Genomic DNA, 11,530 nt, shown 5'->3' on the forward strand with positions numbered 1-11,530 from the left:
GGGTGGACACATGCTCACCCAGGGAGCAAGGTGGCAGCTGTCAGTGCTGCGGTGATGGGAGTGGGCCGCAGGGGTCTGGGGTTGGGGGCACAGGACCTGGCCTGGAGCTGTCCGGGATAAGTATGTGTTTTTGCTTCAGCCCCCCCCCCCCCCCCCCCACACACACACACCAGAATAGTATCCTAGAGTCACAGGGGAGGCCATGGGGTTCCAAGGACACGTCCGCTGGCCTCCTCCAGAGAGCTGTCCCTTGGCATTTCCTCACCCTGCCTCTCAGCACAGTAACAAAAGCTCTGCTCGCTGGGCGCCGAGCCAGGCGCCGCTCAATGCTTCACATACCTCTCAGTGGTAGGTCGCACAAAAACCCTGGGAATTATTTATCATAACCATTTGCTGCTACAAACGAGGCTGGACGAGGTCCTTGGTGGCAGGGATGATAAGAGGCAGGACCAGGATTCAAACCCAGGTCTGTGGGCTGTAGCAGGGCAGCGTCACTGTGGCCTGTGTTCTGCACAGCGGGAGCCTTGTCCCGGCTCCCCGGCCTCTGCGGACAAGAACTCAGTTGGGAAGCCTCAGGGCTGGGCTAGGGGCGGGGAGAAGCTGGGTGGTAAGTAAGGAGGCTGACTTTGGGTGGCACAGGCAGAGCAGCCAGCAGCCCTTTCCTCTCTGGTAGCCCGCAAGGCTGTTAAGAGCTGTGAGAGGATTAGAGAGGCATGGCTTAGCCCGAGAGGTGGAAGTGCGGAACTGCAGGCCTGGGATGCTGGCTGCCGTGGAGATGGCTGGGGGTGGAGGGGTGGGTGTTCTCCAAGGTGGAGAGAAAAATGTTGTCCACCTGAGGCCCAGTCCTTACTGCCAGGTCAGCCTCCCAGCCAAAGTCCACGCCATGCCCGCTAGGAGAGAGAGCCCCAGAAGGCTCGCTCTGGCCCTGAAGATGCTGTGGCCATCCCTGTAAGACGGTTGGACGTGGGAGGGAGAGGCTCTGAGGACCAGGGAACAGGCTGTGGGTGTGCTGCAGGGGAAAGGACATCGGCTTTAGAGTCCCACAGACTTGAACCCCAAGTGCGACTTAGCCACTTACCAGTTGGTGACCTTAAGCAAGTCCCTTAATCTTCATAGCCTCAGTTTCCTCACCTAACAAATGTGGTGAGGATTAAATAGAATAATGATGACTTAATCGGGCCAGATGCAGCGCAGGGTGCTTCGTCATTTCACTTAGTTCTCACAACAGCCCTGGTAATGTTAGTATTGCTTCCAGTCTACATAGGAGCCTTGAGGTTCAGAAAGGTTAAATAACTTGCCCAAGGTCATATGCCAACTTCTAGACAGAAGTGTGTAACCACCACGCTGTCCAAGCCCGTAGGCGGAGTTTCTTTCCCTGTCTGCCATGCCTATGCCAGGGCTGGCTCCATGTGCTCTGACTTCAGCCGTGGGTGGGAGGGAAGAACTCTAGCTCCATCCTGGAGGCCCAGAAGCAGTTCCATCAAACCCAGTACCCCGGGCCCTTCCATAGCACCTCAACTCCTGGTAGCGCTTTACATGTTACAGAGCCTGTTAACCCATATTATCGAATGGATTGTTTCAATAGCCCTGTTTCCACCCATTTAACAAAGGAACGGTCAAGAGAAATTTATGAGCCTGCTTAGGGATCACACAGGTGGGAAATGGCAAAGTTAACCTTGAACCCATGCCAGTCCCCCATGGCTGCGTTCAGAACCCTCTGGAGAGAAACCACACACTATCTATCATTTTCACCTCAGTGTGTGTGTGTGTGTGTGTGTGTGTGTGTGTGTGTGTGTGTGTGAGTGTTCTCCAATTCAAAGAGCAGATTTATTTTTTAATTTTTCAAATCTTGGTAACACATAATTAAAAAATCAAAACATTCTGTGCAGAAGAATTCCAAATAAATCCATCAAGTATGCAGACAGCCCACTACCAAGAAGATGGAGCACAACTCCCCACTCCTTAAGTGTGGGCTTCATACCGTGACTTCCTTCCGAAGAGCACAGTATAGGAAGCAGGGAAGAACAGTCTCTTCCCTCAACGGTGTGGGCAAATTGTACAGGTGCATGCAGAAACATGCAACTAGACCACCAACTTACACCCTACACAACAATAAACACAAAATGGATAATAGACTTGAATGTAAGTCTCAAAACCATAAAAACTCTAGAGGAAAACATAGGTAGTAAAATCTCAGACATCTCACAGAGCAATATTTTTGCCAATGTGTCTCTGAGGGCAAGGGAAACAGAAAAAAATAAACAATGAGACGACATCAAACTAAAAAGCTTCTGCACAGCAAATGAAACCATCAATGAAACAAAAAGGGAACCCACCCTATGGGAGAACATATTCACCAATGATTCATCTGATAAGGGGTTAATTTCAAAAATATATAAAGAATTACACAACTCAACACCAGGAAGACAAACTGTCCAATTAAAAAATGGGAAAATGACCTGAATAGGCACTTTTCCAAAGAAGACATATAGATGTCCAATAGACATGAAAAAATGCTCAAGGTCACAATCATCAGAGAAATGCAAATTTAAACTACAGTGAGGTATCACCTCACACCTGTCAGAATGGCTACTATCAATAAATCAACAGACAACAAGTGCTGGTGAGGATGTGGAGAAAAAGGAACCCTAGTACACTATTGGGAGGAATATAGACTGATACAACCACTGTGGAAAACTTCCTCCAATCAGAAAGAATATATGCACCCCTATGTTCATAGCAGCACTATTTATAGTAGCCAAGATCTGGAAACAGCCCAAGTGCCCATCAGCAGATGAGTGGATAAGAAAGCTGTGGTACATCTGCACAATGGAATACATGGTTGTAAAAAAGAAGGAACTCTTGCCTGGCCAGCATGGCTCAGTGGTTGATTCCCAGTCAGCACATGGCCGGGTTGTGGGCTTGGTCCCCAGTGTGGGGCGTGCCAGAGGCAACCAATCAATGATTGTCACTCATCATTGATGTTTCTATCTCTCTCCCCCTCTTCCTTCTTCTCTGAAATTAATAAAAAAAATTTTTTTTTTTTAAAAAGAAGGAACTCGCCCTAGCCAGTTTGGCTCAGTGGATAGAGCATTGGCCTGGGAACTGAAAGGTCCCAGGTTTAATTCTAGTCAAGGGCACATGCCCAGGTTGTGGGCTCGATCCCCAGTGGGGACTTGCAGGAGGCAGCCGATCCATGATTCTCTCTCATCATGTATGTTTCTATCTCTCTCTCACTCTTCTTTCCTCTCTGAAATCAATAACAGTATATTTTAAAAAAATAAAAATAAAAAAGAAGGAACTCTTACCCTTTGCGACAGCATGGATGGACCTGGAGATTATTATGCTAAGCAAAATAAGCCAGTCAGAGAAAGACAAATACCATATGATCTCACTAATATGTGGAATCTAATGAACAAAATAAGCTGATGAGCAAAATAGAACCAGAGGCATGGATACATGGAACAGACTGATAAATGTTAGAGAGGAGGGATGGGGGGACTGGATAAAAGAAAGTGAAGGGATTAGCTAAAGAACATATATGCATAGTCTATGGACACAGACAATACCAGTAGTGCGGTGCGGGCCAAGGTGGGGGCGGTGGGGAAAGGGCTGAATGGAAGTGGACAAAGGGGAGGGGAATTGGGGGGGCATCTGCAATAGTGTCAACAATAACATTTTTTTAAAAAAAGAAAGAAAGCAGGGAAGAAAGAGTAGCTTTACTGTGGAGAAACCTGACAAACATTACCCAGCCACATGATCAAGGTCAACTCCACCATGATAAGTCATGCTCATAGTATGTACCCTTGATACGATGTGATGAGAATGGCCCATCACCTTCGTGATCTTTCTCCCAAAAATCCATAACCCCAGTCTAACCATGAGGAAAACATCACACAAATCCCAGTTGAGGGTCATTCTACAAAATACCTGACCAGTATCAAGGTCATCAGAAACAAGGAAAGTCTGGGAACCGCTCACAGTCTCCAGGAATCTACAGAGACGTGGCAACTAAACGTACAGTGGTATGCTGGATGAAATTCTGGACAGAAAAGGGACACTAAGTAAACACTAAGGAAATATAAATACGGTATGGATTTTATTAATAATAATGTATTAATATTGGCTCAAATTGTAACAAATGTACTGTACTCGTGCTAATAACGGAGGAAACTAGATGTGGGGAATATGGGAACTCTCTTCACAACATTTCTATAAATTAAAACTAAAAAAATGAAGTTTTTTTTTTTTTAAAGAGTCAAAAGGTTAACAAAGATAGTCAATGGAAAGTCTCCCTCCACCCTGATCAGCTGTTCATCTTTTCCCCAAGGAGATCCCATGGTTCTTTCCAGGCAGGTTCCAGGGAGACCGTGGGGGTTAGTGTTAAGAGACAGCCTCCAACTGGCTCTCGCCCTTGATCGCCGTTTTCTAGCTGTGTGACCCTCGGTAATTCCTTACCCTCTCTCCACGTGTCCTCCAAGATAAACTCCTCAAAGGATTATTGGGAGGGTTAAATGTACATAGTAAGCACCTTACTGGTTGCTTTTATTATTACAAATATACAAGCAAATATATTTATGCAACAAATACATTAAGAGCCCTAGCCGGTTTGGCTCAGTGGCAAGAGTATTGGCCTGTGGACCAAAGGGTTCTGAGTTCGAGTCCAGTCAAGGGCACATACCTTTGTTGCAGGCTCCTCCCCAGCTCGGACCCTGGTCAGGGCTCGTGCAAGAGGCAACCAGTTGATGTGTTTCTCTCACATCGATGTTTCTCTCTGTCTTTCCCTTTTTCTTCCACTCTCCCTAAACATCAATGGAAAAAAATATTCTGGGGCAAAGATTAACAAAAAGCAAAACAAAACAAAGCAAATTCAGCCCTGGCTGGTGTTTCTCAGTCATTAGAGCGTTGGCTCATGCACCGAAGGGTTTCAGGTTTGATTCCGGGTCAAGGGCATGTACCTGGTTTGCATGTACCCTGGTCAGGGTTCGTGTGGGAGGCAACCAAACGATGTGTCACTCACAACCATGTTTCTCTTTTTCTCCCGCTCTCCCTTCTCCCTCCCTTCCTAAAAACATAAAGTGAGTACCAAGATTATTTAACTAGTTAATGAGTGAACCAGCAGGATGGATCAAAGGAAGAATTGAAAACCATTATTGACAGTCAGTGGAAAAAAAGAATGCTGGAATAAAATTGCAAAGTTGATACATTGGAAAAAATATCATTGGGTGAGAATTAACAACCAAAAAAAGAAAAGAGAGAAAAATTTCAAAACTTGTAAATAAGGCACACACAAAATTACTCAGTGCCCCTTCAGAGATATTTTAGACCATTGGCTAATAACCCCACCTATGGGTCATCTAGGGGAAGTCACTTGGTTTGACATATAATTTCCTACTGATGGGGGCCCAGGCTCTGTAAAGTGAAGAGGGTTAACCTGTAGAAGATTGAAAAATAGCAAATCATTTTCATCTGGTTGAGGGAAAAAAAAAAAAACAGTTATGATTTTATTGCAAGGTGGGAATTAACTTTTTGTATCAACTTTGCGATCCTATTCCAGCATTATTTTTTTCCCACTGACTGTCAATAATGGTTTTCATTTCTTCCTTTGATCCATCCTGCTGGTTCACTCATTAACTAGTTAAATAAATCTTGGTACTCACTTTATGTTTGTACTAGTCAAGTTTAGCTCTGTGCAGACTTGATGAATAGAAGCATGCCATATGCACTGTTCTACCCCTTGGCTATTTCTCACTCAAACATCTGGAACATAGTGTCCTATCGGAGCATAAAGAGCTGCCTTGCTCCTGTTTTATCACTGCACAGGACACATCATATGGGGGTACAGTAATGACACCCAAATCATTTAGCCAGTCCCCTGTAGACACATAGGCTCTTCCCACTCTTATTGCTGCAAACAGTGTCGTAGGAATAACCTCGTACATCGGATGACAGGCAGAAGGGGCTCTACAGGGCAGGGAGCCTATGGGAGGGGCTGATTCCCTGCTCCCAGTCCGGCCTAGCCTGCCTTCCCCTGGCTCTGTGCACACCCAGCCTCCTTCTCCTGAATCCTCCTCTGCATCCTGAGCTCCCGGTATCGCCAGACAGGAAGGGTCAGCCTGTGATGCCCTGCAGGCCTGGGCTCCAGCTCACACTGGCTGGGAGGTGAGGGCGCCTTGGAGAGGAGGATCTTGGGGACTTGGGGCTTGGGACTGGAACTGTCCCTGGGCTGTAGCCACTGAGGGCACATACTCAACACACCTTGAGGACTCTGGTAAGGGATGAGGACCCGGGGGCCAGGGACTACCTGTGGAGGCTGAGGGCTTGGGGGAGGGGGAGGAGCAGTGCCTAGCAGCTCTGGCACAGACTTGCTTCGGGTCCCAAGTGCAGGCGGGCGGTCAGGACACAGAGTGTGGCAGGCAGTGGTGAGGAAGGGACTGGCTAGGCTGGTCGTGATGGTGACAAGGTGGTCCAGGACACCCCCCTCCTGAGGAGACTGGGCAAAGGGGAGGCTCAAGGTGGCCTGTAATCTCTCTAGGAGAGATGGGGCAACCTGAGCCTGGGCCTGGGCCACGAGCCGGGGCAGGGCCGGCCACTCTGGTTGGTAATGCTGGCTGAGCTGCTCCGCTTGGGGCCGCCGCAGCAGCTGCCGGATCCTTTGCACGGTGTCGAAGCTGTCGGTCAGCACCGCCCACTCCAGGGCCGTCTTGCCCCGCACAGGATCCACTGCTGTCAGGTCAGCACCTGGGAGGGGGCACGGGGTGATGTGGGCTGGGGCGGGATGGGTGATTTGCAGAAGGGCACATGCTTCAGCAGCAGGACTGATCTGGGTTAAATTCAAAACCAGAGTCCCACTCATCTTGTTACAGCTGGAATCTGGGAGTGGCTACAGCCCAGAGACAGGACCAGTCCCAGACCCCAACCTCTGTTTGAGATGGTGAAGAAAACTGACATACAGAGAAGGGGGAAAGACTTCAGAGGGACATGTTGGGGGTCTCAAACCCAGAACAGAATAGGGACTCCTGAACCAAGGGACTGACCAGAGGGGTGGTGTGCAGGTGGCGGGGGGTGGGTTGGGGGGGTGGGGGCTGCTGGTCCTTCTTTTCATCACCAAACCCCTTTAATCCTGGGGGAGTAGCAAAAACTCTGAGTCAAAGGTGGGGGTGCAGAACTCCCTCCCTTCACACCCCAAACCCAATCTGATGGATGGGGAAGGGAAAAGCTGCAGGCTGGGGGCCCCCGGAGTTACCAACAGAGGACAGCTCCCCTGAGGGAATAACGAGAGCCTACGGCTCCACAAACAGTGTGGGCTTCACTCCAGAACTCCACGCAGCCACACTTCCCTGTACGTCACTGTGATCCTGGAACCCTAGCTGGTCAGAGCTGGAAATCATCGCGGAGAAGGCCTGCACCTTCATTTTACTGTGAGGCCCAGAGAGGGAAGCGGCTCAGCTAGTGGCAGAGCCAGGATGAGGAGGTGAGGGTCTGCTTCTGGATACCAGCCTTTTGTATTTTAGTTCTCCAGTTGGTCTAACTGTCCTCTCCTTTTCTTTTCTGGGACTTCCATTAACAATGTAAACAGAGCTATCTATAGCTGGACTTTGACTGTGAGAAACCCAACCCCCTCCCCTCATCCAGGAAGCCAGCCTAGATTGATCCTCCCTCTCCACCTCTCTCCTCTCGGCAACTGACAGCTGACTCGGTGTCTGTTGGGTGATTGGGGAGGGGCTGGAGGCCATGCATCCTGGTCCATGCAGGCGCTACGCACCTGCCATGAGGAGGGCAGCCACGCATTCAGAGCGGCCCCGGACTGCGGCCTTCATCAGCGCTGTCAGCCCCCGCTGGTCTCGGCGCTCCAAGTCCAGGCCCGAGTAGTAGTTGAGCAGGAGACTCACCAGAGGCGCGTGGCCTGCAGGGCACCGAAGGCAGATCTGGGACCCCAGGAAAGGGGTGGTGAAGCCCCAAACCCCCCTCCACCCAACACTGCAGAGTCTGGGGTGGGAGAACGTGGGGCGGGGTGTGGCGCTGTGGCCCAGTCTGGAGGCGGGGACTGGCAGAGGGTGGGGTCAGCAGCCTCCCACCTGCTTGGGCAGCCAGCATGAGGGCGGTGTCGCCTTCTTTGTCCTGTTGGTTCACATCCAGGAACGGACAGCGGCTGAGTAGGGCCACAACGCTCCCAAAGCCGCGGTAGCATGCAACCATGAGGCCTGTCTGGGGGAGGGGCCGCTCAGCGCTGTGCTTTGCCCAGGAGCTCCTGGTTCCCTGTGCCCGCTAAACCCACACTGTCCCAGAGAGCCCCGCCCTGTGAAGACCCGCTCTCGCCCGCTCCCTTCTTCCTGAGGACCCGGCAGTGGGTGCTGACCCGGGCACTCTCAGGATGTGTGTGTTGTGGACGGACCCAGAGCTGCCCTGGGAAGCACCTGGGGCAGCTCACCCTCCCATTGCTGTCCACCTGGGCGGCCGCCTCTGGGGAGACCCCGTCATCCAGCACAGCTTGAAGCTGGGCAGAGTCGTTGCGCACACAGGCCCAGTACAGGGCCCCCAGCCTGCAGTCTGGGGCAGGGGTCTCATTGTCCGGGCAGGACAATGCCTCAGATATGTCCAGTGCTCCCCTCCACAGTGGCAGCTCTTCCTCCTCCAGCCTGGGGGCAGAAGCGAGTCCTCCCTCCGCCCAGCTGACATCTGTAACACAGAATGGAGGGGAGCAGGGAGGGGGCTCACCAGCTGCAAATCGCCCAACGCTTGCCGGGGGGAGGGCCTTTCCCCACTGGGTATCCCGTCCCATCCAACCTTTGAGGGAGGACACGTGGAGGCAGGGAGGACAGGTGGAGGCAGGGAGGACAGGGAGGACAGGTGGAGGCAGGGAGGACAGGTGGAGGCAGGGAGGACAGGGAGGACAGGTGGAGGCAGGGACGACAGGTGGAGGCAGGGAGAACAGGTGGAGGCAGGGAGGACAGGTGGAGGCAGGGAGGACAGGGAGGACAGGTGGAGGCAGGGAGGACAGGTGGAGGCAGGGAGAACAGGTGGAGGCAGGGAGGACAGGGAGGACACGTGGAGGCAGGGAGGACAGGTGGTGGCAGGGAGGACAGGTGGAGGCAGGGAGGACAGGTGGAGGCAGGGAGGACAGGGAGGACAGGTGGAGGCAGGGAGGACAGGTGGAGGCAGGGAGGACAGGGAGGACAGGTGGAGGCAGGGAGGACAGGTGGAGGCAGGGAGGACAGGTGGAGGCAGGGAGGACAGGGAGGACAGGTGGAGGACAGGGAGGACACGTGGAGGCAGGGAGGACAGGTGGTGGCAGGGAGGACATGTGGAGGCAGGGAGGACAGGTGGTGGCAGGGAGGACAGGGAGGACAGGTGGAGGCAGGGAGGACAGGTGGAGGCAGGGAGGACACGTGGAGGCAGGGAGGACAGGTGGTGGCAGGGAGGACATGTGGAGTATCCCCAAAAGGGCAGGAGTGGTTCACGGTAAGTGAGGATCCCAGGGAAATTCAAGAGGGTGGGTCTTCTCTTTCTCATGGGACCTCACCTAGGGTTGGGGGCTCCCTAGGAGGCAGTCACTGCTGGGGCCCACAGCATCCCCCAGACTCCTGGGAGCACACTCACCAGTCTCTAGAGCGCTGGAGTGGACTCTCTCTCCCCAGGAAGCAACGCAGGTGACAGATGGCTAGACTTAAGCTGGATCAAGCCGGGTAAGTAAGGATGGGGGCCGAGAGGGGCGGGTGCTCTCCTCCGCAGCGACCAAGACCCGCCCCCAGGTCCTGCCCCGAGTGGGGGGTGCCCAAGTCACCGTGGCTCCTCCCCGCGGGGGCGGCTCTGAGAGGAGGACCCTCCAAAGGCGCTCACCTCCCACCTTCTGGGGAGACCAGCTGCAGGAAACACATCCTGGGAAGATGGAAGGGTCATGAGGTCTCCGAACGCCCCAAGTCCCTGTCCCTTCGGCAGAGTGTGATTGATGAGGTCGTGGGTGTGAGGGTGGACATCTCTCTAAAGGGGGCTGACACTGGGAAGGGCGGGGAGGGCTCCTGGAATCACCTGGACCTATTTGTTTAAGTTCTGGGAAAATTAAAACATAAAGAATTGCCTAATTAGGACTACAGACATTATGACATATTAAGTTTAATGGAATAGTTTTGGTGTGGTAAATTAAATATGAAATATTTAAGTTGTATTAATATTAAGATACATTAATTTAATTATTCAAATTAAGTTATTTATAACTATGCCTTAATTTAATAATAAATTAGTCTTCGAAGTAATATTGATATTACAGGTAATGGATTGGTTTTGGACCTCAGGTGTAGACAATTGAGCCAAACCTATTCCTCTGTTTGTACCACTCCCAGCCTTATGTAGTTTATTTCTTTTATTCCTGATTTCCATAGCTCGTTCCCCTCCCACTTCTCTTTAGCAATTGGCACATATATCCTTGAAACTACATTTCCCTGAGAATGTAGTGTTGACTGTGCATGTTTTAACTAACCCCTTAGAATTATGTGGCATTGGCTTTTACTCGATGCTGTGCTTTCAAGACCGATCCTGCTGCTCTCTGTGCAGTGTTTCAGGTAGGAGTGTCTTTGGTCGTAAGTAACCCAACGCTGACCTCATGGTGTGGTTGCTGCCCTAGACTGGCTGCTCCACACGAATCCAAAACTTCTTTCACTGTTTCTTCTGAGCTGCTGAGCTGGAAAGCTAAACCACTTCCCAGATTCCCTTGAGCGAGGAATCCGTGATTTAGGTTCTGCTCTTGTGCGAGGCATAAATTTAGAACAGCGCTAAATAGCTTGGGACATCCGTTTTGCTGTCACACATCACCACAGATGCTCTGGCGCTCTGGTGAGCAGCTTCCTGATTCGTCAGCTTCCTGTAGTGGTGAGTGCTGTTTTCCTGGTCGCACGCAGAGGTCATGTGCCTCTCAAAGCTGGACGTTGTTCCTGGACCTAGAGCCTGCTTCTCCATCCTTTTCTGTTGAAATGAGCCAGGTTTATTTCTAACATCTGCAACTGAGCCCTACCTGATACAAGCGACGTAAATAAATAAAGGTTTTTTTCTTCACACAAGATAAAAATTCGTGGATAAGCGGCTTCTGGTGTTGATGTAACTTGATGTCAGGGCCTTGTCTGGGAATCTCTTGACTTTCCCTCTCCTGGTCACAAAAGGGCTGCTGTACCTCTACCAACCCCGGTAAGATGCGGCGAATTCTATGCAGCATTTGGAAGAAATCCACTAGGTTATGTGTTAGTCATCACTGATTAAGTACGCAATCCCTATTTATAACCTCCCTTCTCTTTAGTCACCTTTTAGTTAAGTGTGACCATGTAACACAATTTTGGCCAATGAAATGCAAGCAGATGGGCAAAGCTTCTGGAAACACCTTGCTGTCCTAATAAAAGATGTGGGGCATACCTTCTTACCTCTTTCTCCCTGCTTCTTCCTTCTGCATTGAATTCCATATGTGCATCCACATTTTACTTATCTACCTTTTAGTGATGCACACCTAGGTTGCCTCCAACTTCCTGCCTCTACAAGTAATGCT

General features: G+C 51.0%; 1 protein-coding gene across 1 annotated transcript; it reads right to left on the bottom strand.

The window, feature by feature from the left end:
- Positions 1–6,016: 6,016 nt before the first annotated feature.
- On the bottom strand, positions 6,017–8,208 carry ANKRD33 (ankyrin repeat domain 33; the record flags this gene model as incomplete). Its single annotated transcript, XM_080659662.1, has 3 exons — positions 8,079–8,208; positions 7,766–7,906; positions 6,017–6,741 (listed from the first exon to the last, which is right to left on the bottom strand). Exons 1-3 carry the CDS (start codon positions 8,197–8,199, stop codon positions 6,017–6,019), a joined length of 987 nt encoding a protein of 328 aa, XP_080515788.1. The 5' UTR covers positions 8,200–8,208.
- Between the last annotated feature and the right edge of the window lie 3,322 nt (positions 8,209–11,530).

The sequence above is a fragment of the Plecotus auritus genome (genome assembly GCF_963455305.1).
Source record: "Plecotus auritus genome assembly, chromosome: 3".
NCBI classification, from domain to species: Eukaryota; Metazoa; Chordata; class Mammalia; order Chiroptera; family Vespertilionidae; genus Plecotus; species Plecotus auritus.